This window comes from Molothrus ater, chromosome 17 (genome assembly GCF_012460135.2).
Source record: "Molothrus ater isolate BHLD 08-10-18 breed brown headed cowbird chromosome 17, BPBGC_Mater_1.1, whole genome shotgun sequence".
In the NCBI taxonomy this organism is placed as follows: Eukaryota; Metazoa; Chordata; class Aves; order Passeriformes; family Icteridae; genus Molothrus; species Molothrus ater.
This window is the reverse complement of record NC_050494.2, coordinates 15,316,339-15,329,971: the sequence shown is the minus strand read 5'-3', so window position 1 is coordinate 15,329,971 and position 13,633 is coordinate 15,316,339. Positions and strand designations below refer to the sequence as shown.

Sequence of the window (13,633 nt, the reverse complement as noted above, 5' to 3'; positions counted from 1 at the left end):
TAAAAATTAAATAAAAAATAAAAAATAAAATAAATGTTTTAAAAATAAAAAAATCAAATCTAAAAATAAATAAAAACTAAAAAAATAAAATAAATGCTTTAAAAATAGATAAAGCAAAAATAAATATGAAATAAAAAATAAAATTAAAAAATAAAATAAATAGTTTATAAATAAAAAATGAAAACTAAAAACTAAAAAATAAAATTAAAAAAAATAAATGCTTTAAAAAAATAAAACAAAAATTAAACAAAAAAAAATAAAATAAAAAGCTTTAAAAATAGATAAATCAAAAATAAAAATTAAATCAAAAATAAAATAAAAAGCTTTAAAAATAAAAAACTCAAAACTAAAAATTAAGAAAAAAAAAAAATAAAAAAATTTTAAAATGCTTTAAAAATATAAAAATTTAAACTAAAAATTAAATAAAAAGAAAATTAAAAAATAAAATAAATGCTTTAAAATAGAAAAATTAAAACTAAAAAAAAGATTTAAAAAAGCTTTAAAAATAGGAAAATTTTAAAAAATAAATAAAAATTAAATTAAAAAAAAATTAATTAAAAATAATTTAAAAACTAAATAAAATCCTAAAAGTACTGTAAAGTACCATAAAAGTTCCATAAAAGGTAGTGTCGTAAAGCGCGACTGTCGAAAAAACGCACCTTTTACGACAGTCGCGCTTTACGGCACCTTTCACGACACTTTTACGACAGTCGCCCTTTACGACACTTTTACGACAGTCGCGCTTTACGGCACTTTTACGACAGTCACACTTTACGGCACCTTTTACGACAGTCGCGCTTTACGGCCCCTTTTACGACACTTTTACGACAGTCGCGCTTTACGGCACCTTTTGCGACAGTCGCGCTTTACGGCCCGTTTTACGACCCTTTTGCGACAGTCGCACTTTACGGCGCCTTTTACGACAGTCGCGCTTTACGGCACCTTTTACGACAGTTTTGCGACAGTCGCACTTTACGGCGCCTTTTACGACAGTCGCGCTTTACGGCACCTTTTACGACACTTTTGCGACAGTCGCGCTTTACGGCACCTTTTACGACAGTCACGCTTTACGGCGCGTTTTACGACACTTTTGCGACAGTCGCGCTTTACGGCCCCTTTTACGACAGTCGCGCTTTACGGCCCCTTTTACGACACTTTTGCGACAGTCGCGCTTTACGGCAGTTTTACGACGTTTATGGAAATTTTACGGCACTTTACAGCACTTTAGAGTTTTTATTTTGTTTTTCATGTATTTTTAATTAATTTTATTTTATTAATTTTGGGGGTTTTTAAATTTTTCTATTTTTAAAGCTTTTTATTTTATTTTTTAAATTTTTTATTTGTTTTTATTTTTAATTTTCCTATTTTTAAAGCTTTTTATTTTATTTTTAAAATTTTTTTAAATTTATTTTTTAAATTTAATTTTTCTTTTTTTAAAGCATTTATTTTTTTAATTTTGTTTTTTATTTAACTTTTATTTTTCTATTTTTAAGGCTTTGTATTTTTTATTTTTTATTTATTTTTATTTTTAAACCTTTTTATTTTTTAAATTTTTTTTATTTTTTTTATTTTTAAAGCACTTATTTTATTTTTTAAATATTTATATTTAATTTTTAATTTTCTATTATTAAAGGGGGTTTTTTAATTTTATTTTTAATTTTTTTTAATTTTTCTCTTTTTAAACTATTGTTTTAATTTTTTTAATTTTTATTTTTCATTTTTCTATTTTTAAAGATTTTTATTTTGTTAATTTTTATTTAATTTTTTTATTTCATTTTTTTATTTTTAAAGCATTTATTATATTTTTTAATTTTGTTTTTTATTGAATGTTTATTTTCCTATTTTTAAAGCATTTATTTGATTTTAAAATTTTTATTTAAGTTTTATATTTTCTATTTTTAAAGCCTTTTTAAAATTTTTTAAATTCGTTTTTATTTTTAATTTTTCTATTTGAAAAGCTTTTTATTTTATTAATTTTTTATTTATTTTTATATTTATTTCTTTTATTTTTAAAGCATTTATTATATTTTTTAATTTTGTTTTTTATTGAATGTTTATTTTTAATTTTTCTATTTTAAAAGCATTTATTTGATTTTTTAAATTTTTTTATTTAATTTTTAATTTTTCTATTTTTTAACCTTTTTAAAATTTTTTTATTTGTTTTTATTTTCAATTTTTCTATTTTTAAAGCTTTTAATTTTTTTAATTTTATTTTTAGTTTTTTTATTTTTAAGTTTTCTATTTTTAAAGCATTTATTTTTTTAATTTCGTTTTTTATTTATTTTTCTATTTTTAATTTTTGTATTTTTAAAGCATTTATTTTTTAATTTTGGGGTTTTTTTAATTTTTATATTTATTTTTTCTATTTTTAAAGCATTTATTTTTTAATTTTGTTTTTCATTTAATTTTTTTTTAATTTTCTATTTTCAAAGTTTTTGATTTTTTAAATTTTATTTTTTATTTATTTTAGTCTTAATTTTTTATTTTTAAAGCATTTATTTTTTTAATTTTATTTTTTATTTAATTTTTATTTTTAATTTTTCTATTTTCAAAGCTTTTTTATTGTTTAATTTTATTTTTAGTTTAATTTTTATTTTTAATTTTATAATTTAAAACCTTTTTTATTTTTTATTTTTATTTATTATTTCTATTTTTAATTTTTCTATTTTTAAACCTTTTAATTTTATTAATTTTAATTTAATTTTTATATTTAATTTTTCTATTTTTAAAGCATTTAGTATATTTTTTAATTTTGTTTGTATTAAATTTTTATTTTTAATTTTTCTATTTTTAAAGCATTTATTTTATCTATTTTATTTTTTATTTAATTTTTATTTTTAATTTTTCTATTTTTAAAGCATTTTTTTTTAGTTTTATTTTTATTTTTTAGTTTTAATTTTTCTATTTTTAAAGCATTTATTTTTTCAATTTTTTTTTTATTTAATTTTTATTTTTAATTTTTCTATTTTTAAAGCTTTTTATTTTATTTTATTTGGTGCTGCCCAGACCAATTTAAGCTGGTGATTGTGGTGGTGTTTGAGGGTCTTGCACTATGGCACTACATTTTATGGAACTTGTACGGCACTTTACAGCACTTTAGAGTTTGTTTTTTTTATTATTTATTTTTAATTAATTTTGTTATTTATTTTCATTTTTAATTTTTCTATTTTTAAAGCATTTTATTACATTTTATTTGGTGCTGCCCAAACCTGCTGTAGTGCATTTTTATACTTTGTAATACTTTGAAGTAATTTTGTTTTGTATCCTCATATTTTTCCCAAATGGTTTATCCCAAACTGTACCCCCCTCCTTTTACCTGTGTTATCCCTCTCCCGGGATGAGATCATCCCCACACCCCCACCCTGGCTCTCTGTCAATCACTCAGCCTCCCATTCCCTCCATCCAGAAGTTTCGGTCCAAGTCCTCGAGTGATTAGACAGAGGCTAGGGGTCAGCCCCCCAAGCCTTGCCCCATACGCTGTCCTATATGTCTATCCCCCAGTACCCATCCCTTAGGGTCACTTAATGGTTGGTAGGGTGTTATCTACTGTCGGTTTCCACCTCCCTTAAAATGTAACCTTGGAACATCTCCCGGGGCTCTCGGCAGGAGCCCCCTGAGGTGCAGGAGTTCCTATGGGACTCCTAATAAAACCTTGCATTAACCCCTGCTAAGAGTCGGCCCTTTATCATCTACCGCTGTCTCTGGTGTCTCTTGTGCTGCAAAGGCGACCAGGCCAGGTGCCCTCAGCACCCTCGGGGCACACACAGAGAGTGTCCTCCCCCCAGCCCAGGTGCCCTCAGTACCCTCGGGGCACAGAGAGTGTCTCCCCGCTCTCGGCCGTGCCGGGGCTGCCGACTCAGGACCGGCCGAGGGTTCCTGAGGGGCTCGCACAAACCCACTCGGCCGCTGATTGTGGTGGTGTTTGAGGGTCCTCCAGGACAAGGGAGGAGATGAGAATCTCGACTCCCCCTTTCAGAAGGCTGAAATATTATTTTATGATCTCTATTATATTTAAAGAAAATGAGATATTCGAACTACACTAAAAGAGCAAGGAGACATCAGAAAGCTGGAAAGGAATGAATAATAAAAACCTGGGACTGATCACAGCCCCGACACCGCTGGACCATGATTGGTCATCAAGGAGAAACAATGCACAGGAGACCAACCCAAGATGCCCCTGTTGCTAAACCATCTCCAGCCCACACTCCACAGCCAGCAGATTGTTATTGGTTCCATTTCTGTTCTGAGGCTTCTCAGGAGAAAAAACCCAGCAAAAGGATTTTCATCAAACACGTCAGTGCCAGCTGATGGCACAGGCAGCATCGGCTGCCAGAGGTCACTGTGTCATCCCTGCCAGCCCAGGTGTCACAGCAAGGAGGAGAGAGTTCACCCTGTGCTCACCCTGCAATACAGAGCAATACAACACAACACACACATTAACACAAGATGATAACCTTTTTCTATTTTCATTACTTGTGCATTTATTGTTACAGGACACCCAAAACAACAAAAGCACACAAAAAACAGCACTCATCTACCATTAACACCCCCTTCAAATGACACACAAACTCACCATCCCTCTCACCACAACTGCTAAATTACACCCCAGCAATCATTGCTCCTTGGGAACGTGGTTCCCGGGAGCCTCCAAAAATTCCTCCTGCCTGAAGAAATACCCGGTCCCTGGAGGGTCTGTGCCCAAACTTTGGCGATGAACGTCGCCTCGCTGACCGACCGGGACCGGGGAAAAAAAACCCAGCCGGGGGAAAAAAAAAAAGAAAAAAAAAACAGCCGGGGGGGTGGGGGGGGTAAACCCGGCTGGGGATTTTTTACTCTAAATTTACAAATGAGTTGAAAAACCTGAAAAGCAAAAGTCATACACACAAGGTTAAATCCAATCAGCATGCGCTCACACACGCAGAGACAAGCAGACGCAGACAGACACAGGCACGTGCTCTCACACACGCTCACGCACTCCTCCCATTTAAACGTTCCCTGCAGCTCTTCCTCGAGACGCTGAAGAACGCGCTTCCACGCTTCTTCTGGCTGCCGCTCCTCGACGTCAAATGGTAGATTCTGGGGAAATCGGCAGCCTCGGGGACCTGTGAGACGACAGGAAGCGGTCGATGAGTGGCTGACAGCTAGGACTTGTCCCCGCTCTGGACCAATAAATTTTCTACCCAAAACCCCATTAAAGACAGATGAACAGTAAAGTTTTTATAACTCTTCTACCTAACTGTGACTATGTGCCAGGGCAGGGCAGCTCCGACCATAAGTGGTACAACATGAGTACACACAATAAAAGCAGACGCATACAGTGCAAGTGTGCATGGAGTGTAAGTCCATACAATATAAGCCAGCATAGGTACACACAATGTAAGTACATAGAGTGTGAGCCAACATAGGTAAACGCAATGTAAGTACATACAGTATAAGTACATACAGTATAAACCAGCATAGGCACAAACAATGTAAGTACATACAGTATAAGCCAGGACTTGAGATAGCTCTCTGGAAGATTAATTCTTGAGCCCTATACCCCTCGGGAGGATGGAACCTATGGAACGCCTGCAGTCACGTGAGGAGGGTGTAAGACGCTCCCTCAGGAAGTCCAAGAGAATGGCGTGGAAAAAAAGGCACTACCAAAGCCGGTAGTGGGAAGGAAGACGGATGAGAACATCTTGTCCCTTTGAGACATTCCTGTCTCAAAGAGTAAAAATGTAAAGATGCCGGAATAAGGGATATCCAGAAAGGAACGCGAGTAGAATATGGCCTACGTGGCACGGAATAGTGCCGATAAGCGTCGAGACGTAATGAGGGCCTATGACGTGGAAGATGACGGACACAGACTACATAACACAGACACGGACAACATAACATAGACACAGATGACATAACACAGAGACGAGTGACAACTGCCTGGCACTGTCCCCGTAGGGACCCGAGATTCCTAGTGCAAGGTGAGCCAGAGGCTGATGATGCCAAAGGAAAGGAAGCCCTATGACAAGACCACATGATGATGAAATGTAACTCGTTAAAAGAAGTTAGTGCCAAAGTACTTAAGCGGATGCTCGAGAGGCTCGGCGAGCCTAGAGAAGGAAGCCGACTGCCGGGTGACCGTGGCCGTAGCTCCGGACGTGAAGACGAGCTCCTCGGGGGAAATCCATGACGACGTCGAGTCGAGGGAGGCGGACGATGCAACGTACACGGAAATGTGAAGATGGGTCGGAACTGCCCCCCCCGGCAAAGGCTCTGGCGAGGCTGAGGGGAAACCCTCTCCCTTTACTTCCAGAGAGCCCACCCCGCTACAGACCTCTCCCCTAAGCTGACATCTGATTGCCTCCTGTGAGAGTAAAGGCTATTCCCCTTCTCCCAACAGCTGGCCCCGACATTTAGCTTTTGGAAGAGGAGCGGACAAAATCCATCCTCGGTCGCACATGGACGTGGAGATGCTCTCCGTGTGTGCTTTGGTGCTGCCATTTCCAAGCTTTGGCTACGAGCCTCCTCAGGGTACCTAAGACAAAACAGAAAACGTGACTATTGCCCTCAACAACAGTAATTCCCGGGACTCCTCCGCACCGCTGCCCTGGCTCACCTCAAATCTTGATTTGACTCCGGAGGGTGCCCGAAGATACCTGCAAAGAGAAAAGGGACACGCTTAGCAGGCTGCTGTGTAACGCTCACCTAGGAGTCAGCCTGCCTAAACTCCGACTCACCTGCCCTCCTCTGATCCAGGGCGTGCCTAGGGCAGCGACAGCACCTGCAATGAAACAAAGCAGAAAAGCATGCTGAGATACTGTGAAAACACAACCTCCCAAATCTGACAAGGATGCCACACCGATACCTTAAGCTCTCACCCACCTGGCATAGGCATGCTTGGCCAGGATAAATGGCAAGTGGACCACCTAAAATAAAAACAAGAGGAGATGCTTGGAGCTGCACCAAAACTGAGACCTCAGCAATAACAACTGCTTCTGTATGCTATTCAATGCTCACCTCGCCCACTCGGCCTTGACTGCTGCTCTCGGCCTTGACCTCCTAAAAAGAGAGACAAAGAACAATGCTGTAACAGCCACCATTTATGCTTCCTCTGCAGAAACAAACAGTGACTGACCTGCTTGGGGCAATCCCCGCACCTGGGATGGGGGCTCTGCCCTGGATTTTATCCTTCTGCATCTGAAAGAAAGTTAGGACAAGAGTCAAACTGTTGCAGGATACCTTAAGAGCTCCAGATATCCTGTGTCCATCTACAAATCCCACCTAGAGTCCAACTACACCCCACATTACAAACTTCAAGTCCCCGGGACTTCTCCTATTGCACCAGGCTATGTGGCAGGGCAGAGCAGCTCCGGCACAATTGTGTGCAGACACCTGTGACACAGGACAGGACATGACAAACAATGGGGACACAACACGGACAGAAATCTCCTGGCAAGGAAAATGGCTGCGAGGACTGAGAGAATGCAAAAGGAGATGACCGAGGGGAGACCGAGGGTGAGCTGATGAGGCTCCGAGAAACCTGGAGGAAGAAGATGCTAACTGAATGATTTATTCCAAGAACTGCAAAGATGGATGCCCAAGAATCCTACAGCCAGAAGCCTCTACCTGCCCTCACGTTCTTTCGAGTCCTCGTCCGCCATAATGGATCCTGGCGGGGCAGAGCTGTCCATACAGCTCAGAACAAGACCTGAAAAGACATCTGACCGGATGCTTCTAAAGAGACAAGAGAGTCTGATGCCTGTCTGAGCTCCTGAGTCCAAAGTTCTATGGCATTGGTGCCATGCCAAGGAATGCAGAGATCGCAGACGCTAACAATGATGGCAGGGTTTCTGACAGGCCCCTCAAAGGCCTAAAGAAAAAGACATGACATATGCAAACACACATAATACACAAAAGACAAGTGACACGATACACACCGGGACTGCTCTGCCCTGCACACCTCAGCACTGTGATCCAAAGTCAGGCTTTGCTTTTATGGGGCCTAAGGGGCCGCTTCGTGGACACCCCCACCTCCAAAGCAGACTGAAAAACCCCTCCCAGTAATTCCCGACCCAGCACCCTGCTTTCATCCCCTCTGTGGGTCGTGGCCCTCTACTTATCTCTCGCACAGCTGGGGATGCCGGTCTCGGGTGTGAAGAAAGGCCGCTTCGTCAGCTGGGAAGGTCCTGCTGGCACCGGGCTGGTGACTCTTAGACAGCTGTATTAAAGAAAACCAAACATCAGTGCCCGATCTTGGCAGCCCCTCGGCCAAAATCCCACAAGTCTGCTACTCACCCTTCTCCTAAGAACGCTCAGCTGCTCGGGCCGCACGCTTCGGGCACACTCGGAGACCGAGGCCGTCGTCCCAGGGGGTGCCTGTGTTAAGAGATGAGGTGATTTGGCATGGCTGAAACCTGAGGGGACCCTCGCTCCTCCTCCCTACTTCCCCGACTCACCACAACTCCTTGGCAGGTGCCCAAGGTCACCTGGATGGCACCTTTAAATGGAAGAGTTCAGGGCTTCATCACCAGGTCCTGTAACGTATCCACAGGGCTCACATGTGCAGGGAACCCGGTGCGTCGGCCGGCTGGTGACTGGGGCTCGGCAGGCTCCCAGTGGATTGCCTAAGGCACAAAAAAGAGAATGGAGACTTAGACTTGGCCCAGGAATTGAGACCTCAGCAACAAGAAATGCTCCTGATCACCTTGCTCTCCTGAACTTGACTGCTGAGAATGAACTTGACTGCTGAGATCCAGCTTTACTTCCTAAAAATAAAGAAAAAGAACAGAGCTGTAACAGGGTCACCCTCGACACTTCCCCTGCAGAGACAAATGGTGACTGACCTGCTTGTGGGAACCCACTCACCCAGGATGGGGGCTCTGCCATGGGTGCAATGCATCTGCACCTGAAAGAAAGTCAGAACATATGTCAAACACCTGCACGATAACTCAAAAGCTGCAAACACCTTAGGTCAATCTAGGAATGGCATCTAGATTCCAAGTACACCCCACATTACAAATTTCAACTCCCCAGGGCTTGTCCTATTGCACCAGGCTATGCAGCAGGGCAGAGCAGCTCCGGCACAAATGTGTGCACACACCCGTGACACAGGACAGGACGTGACAGACAACGGGGACACGACACGGACAGAAATCTCCTGGCAAGGAAAGGATGACTGCAAGGACTGAGAAGATGCCAAATGAGATGACCGAGGAGAGACCGATGGTGAGCTGATGAGGCTCAGAGAAACCTGGAGGAACAAGATGCTAACCGAATGATTTATTCCAAGAACTGCAAAGATGGATGCCCGAGAATCCTACGGCCAGAAGCCTCTACCTGCCCTCATGTTCTTTCGAGTCCTTGTCCGCCATAATGGATCCTGGCGGGGCAGAGCTGTCCATACAGCTCAGAACAAGACCTGAAAAGACATCTGACCGGATGCTTCTAAAGAGACAAGAGAGTCTGATGCCTGTCTGAGCTCCTGAGGCGAAAGTTCTATGGCCTGGGTGCCAGGCCGAGGAATGCAGAGAGCACAGATGCTAACAATGATGCCAGGGTTTCTGACAGGCCCCTCCAAGGCCTAAGATAAAAGACATGACATATCCAAACACACATAATACACAAAAGACAAGTGACACGATACACACCGGGACTGCTCTGCCCTGCGCACCTCAGCACTGTGATCAAAAGTCAGGCTTTGCTTTTATGGGGCCTAAGGGGCCACTTCATGGACAGCCCCATCTCCAAAGGAGACTCAAAAACCCCTCCCAGTGGGTCCCTACCCTGCGCCCCGCTTTCATCCCCTCTGTGGGTTGTACGCCTCTACTTATCTCTCAGACATCTGGGGATGCAGGTCCGTGTCAGGTGCAAAAGAAGGCAGCCTCAACATCTGGGAAGTTCCTGCTGGCACTGTTGTTCAACAGCTTCCTGTTGTTTCTCAGTCAGCTACATGAAAAAATGCAAATATCAATGCATGATCTCCACAGCACACTGGCCAAAACCCAACAATTCTGCCACTCACTGTTCTCCTAAGAATGCCCGGCTCCTGGGGCCGCACCCTTCAACCACGCTCCGAGGCTGATGCCGTTGTCACGGGTTAAGCCTGGGGTAAGAGGAGATGAGGTCATGTGGCATGGCTGAAACCTGAGGGGACCCTTGCTCCTCCTTCCTGCTTCCCCTACTCACCGCAACTCCTTGGCAGCTGACCAAGACCACCTGGATGGCACCTTTAAATAGAAAAGATCAGGGCTTCCTCACCAGATCCTCTAACGCATCCACAGGGCTCACATGTGCAGGGAACCCGGTGCGTCGGCCGGCTGGTGACGGGGGCTTGACAGGCTCCGATTGGATTGCCTAAGGCACAAAAAAAGAGAATGGAAGCTTAGAGCAGCACCAGAAACTGAGACTGGAGCAATAACAACTACTTCTCTCCACTGCTCACCTTGACTGCTGGTATCCAGATTTACTTCCTAAAAAGAAAGACAAAGAACAGAGCTGTAACAGAGTCACCACATACACTTCTGCTGCAGAGACAAATGGTGCCTCACCTGCTCGGGGGAAACCCCTCACCCGGGATGGGGCCCTCTGGCACACATTTAATCCATCTGAATCTGAAAAAAAAGTCAGGACAAGAGTCAAACTGTTGCAGGATAACTTAAGAGCTCCAGATATCCTGTGTCCATCTACAAATCCCACCTAGAGTCCAACTACACCCCACATTACAAACTTCAAGTCCCCGGGACTTCTCCTATTGCACCAGGCTATGCGGCAGGGCAGAGCAGCTCAGGCACAAATGTGTGCAGACACCCGTGACACAGGACAGGACGTGACAGACAACGGGGACACGACACGGACAGAAATCTCCTGGCAAGGAAAATGGCTGCGAGGACTGAGAGAATGCAAAAGGAGATGACCGAGGTGAGACCGAGGGTGAGCTGATGAGGCTCAGAGAAACCTGGAGGAACAAGATGCTAACCGAATGATTTATTCCAAGAACTGCAAAGATGGATGCCCGAGAATCCTACGGCCAGAAGCCTCTACCTGCCCTCACGTTCTTTCAAGTCCTAGTCCGCCATAATGGATCCTGGCGGGGCAGAGCTGTCCATACAGCTCAGAACAAGACCTCAAAAGACATCTGACCGGATGCTTCTAAAGAGACAAGAGAGTCTGATGCCTGTCTGAGCTCCTGAGGCGAAAGTTCTATGGCCTGGGTGCCATTCTCTAGGAATGCAGAGATCGCAGATGCTAACAATGATGCCAGGGCTGCTGACAGGCCCCTCCAAGGCCTAAGATAAAAGACATGACATATCTAAACACACATAATACACAAAAGACAAGTGACACGATACACACCGGGACTGCTCTGCCCTGCTCACCTCAGCACTGTGATCAAAAGTCAGGCTTTGCTTTTATGGGGCCTAAGCGGCCGCTTCACAGACACCCCCATGTCCAAAGGAGACTCAAAAACCCCTCCCGGTGGGTCCCTACCCTGCGCCCCGCTTTCATCCCCTCTGTGGGTTGTACGCCTCTACTTATCTCTCAGACATCTGGGGATGCAGGTCCGTGTCAGGTGCAAAAGAAGGCAGCCTCAACATCTGGGAAGTTCCTGCTGGCACTGTTGTTCAACAGCTTCCTGTTGTTTCTCAGTCAGCTACATGAAAGAAATGCAAATATCAATGCATGATCTCTGCAGCACACTGGCCAAAACCCCACAATTCTGCTACTCACCGCTCTCCTAAGAATGCCCGGCTCCTGGGGCCGCACCCTTCGGCCGCGCTCCGAGGCTGATGAAAACACAGGAACGGATGCTTAGAGTTGCACTGGAAAGTGAGACTGGAGCAATAACAACTGCTTCTGTACCCTACTCAATGCTCACCTTGCCCACCTCACCTTGACTGCTGATATCCAGCTTTACCTCCTAAAAAGAAAAAGAACAGAGCTGTAACAGAGTCACACTTGACACTCCCCCTGCGGAGACAAACGGTGACTGACCTGCTCGGGGGAACTTCCTCACTCGGGATGGGTGGATGGATTTTGCCCTGGATTTTATCCTTCTGCGTCTGAAAGAAAGCGAGGACAAAAGTCAAAGGCCTGCAGGATAACTTCACAGCTCCAAACATCTTCTGTCTATCTAGGAATATCATCTAGAGTCTGGCAACACCCCACAAACTGCAAGTCCCTGGGACTTGTCCTGTTGCAGCAGGCTATGCGGCAGGGCAGGGCAGAGCAGCTCCGGCACACATATGTGCAGACACCCGTGACACAGAACGTGACAAACAGGGGGACAACAAACACAACACAGCATGCTCACGGTGAGGGTCTCGAGGGGAAAAGGCAAAAGGGACCCCAAAGACACACTAGGTAATACGGTACGCCGGACAACACGACGTGGACCGGAACTGTTCTGCGCTGCCCGCCTGAAAGCTGCCATCAAAATCAGAGCCTCTCCCTTCAGCTGTCCTAAGAGGCCCCTTGGAGAAGATTACTTTTCCCTCTGCTAATCTTTAAATCTGTCCCAGGAACTCCCAACCCGCTACTCTCCCATTGTCCCATCTCCAGGCCGTGGCCCCGACTTATCTTTTGGATGATTGGTGATGAGGATCCACGTTGTACCTGAAATGAGCCTGCCTCAGAGGGCCCTGTGATGGCCTGTTAGCCTCTCGGTCAGCTACAATAAAGAAAAACAAAACCAAAGTACGAGTACAGAGTTATGTGGGCCAAATCCCAGCGAGTCAGCTACTTGCCCTCTCCTGAGTGTGCCTGGCTCCTTCAGGCTCCAGCTTCATCCTGATTCCAAGGCTGTGGCCGTTATTATGAGTGACACCTGGGTTAGAGAAAGGCAAAGTTAAATGGCATTCCTGTGAGTGCAGTGGATGACCTTGTGTGCTGTAAGATGTGTGAATGCCTCTGCTCAGCTTCTAAAAGGCCTGGGGTGGGGGGCTCAAATAAACACCCTTTCTCACCCTGCTGCCTTCAAACCCATGCCCCCAACAATAACTCCTAACTGGATACCTGCTCACCCTCCCTCTCCTAGTCACAATCCTCAACTCACCTGAAGCCTCAGTCTCAAACATCATCTTTGACACTGGGCAGATGCCTCTTGTGACACGATGAATCTGCTGAAAAAAGTGTCGTAGCTGACACAACCTGGAGTCTCTGGAAGCTGCACTCCTCCTAAAAAAAAAAAAAACAGAACAAAACCAGAAATTACAAATGCACTTTACCGCCCCTAAACACAAAACCCAAAATTGTGAACTTAAATACTTGCTGTATTCCAGGCTGTTTTCTTCACAGTATCTTCAAAGCCTCTGTTGCTTTAGATGCCCAGAAACACCTGCTGAAAACAAGCTGAGGTAAACTGAAAGCGCCTCTTACCTGAAATGAGAGGAGAGCTCTTATCCCAGCACATCCCAGAGGGGGAATGAAGGCCCTGGGCAAAGGCTGGGGTTAATATACCCCTGATGATGCCCGCCTCTCGTTCCCATGGCACCCAGGAAAAGGGAAGGAGTGAATCCCACCGGGTATAAAAACCCTCAGAGTGGCTGCAGGTGTTTGGCGTTTCTAATTTGATTTCAAGGGGAGTAGAGGGCTTGTTATAGAAGAAAACTCTCCAGAAAAATATCAGTGATTTTTTTTTTGCAACATCTATTTGGAG

At 43.4% G+C, this 13,633-nt stretch overlaps 1 protein-coding gene across 1 annotated transcript; it reads right to left on the bottom strand.

Annotated features, from left to right (window-relative positions):
• Positions 1-4,450: 4,450 nt before the first annotated feature.
• Positions 4,451-7,640, bottom strand: LOC118694428 (uncharacterized). Its single transcript, XM_054516692.1, has 6 exons — positions 7,606-7,640; positions 6,997-7,038; positions 6,717-6,760; positions 6,596-6,635; positions 6,438-6,514; positions 4,451-5,102 (listed from the first exon to the last, which is right to left on the bottom strand). The coding sequence occupies exons 1-6, from the start codon at positions 7,638-7,640 to the stop codon at positions 4,594-4,596; spliced, it is 747 nt and encodes a 248-aa protein (XP_054372667.1). The 3' UTR covers positions 4,451-4,593.
• Between the last annotated feature and the right edge of the window lie 5,993 nt (positions 7,641-13,633).

What these genes read in the sequence shown, in the direction of transcription:
- LOC118694428 (XM_054516692.1), bottom strand. Translation starts at nt 7,640, where the DNA reads ATGGCGGACGAGGACTCGAAAGAACGTGAGGGCAG. An exon ending in GAGTCAAATCAAGATTTGAG is followed by an intron (nt 6,515 to 6,595) that starts GTGAGCCAGGGC and finishes GTTTTGTCTTAG; the next exon opens with GTACCCTGAGGAGGCTCGTA. An exon ending in GAGAGCATCTCCACGTCCAT is followed by an intron (nt 5,103 to 6,437) that starts GTGCGACCGAGG and finishes GTCGTCTCACAG; the next exon opens with GTCCCCGAGGCTGCCGATTT.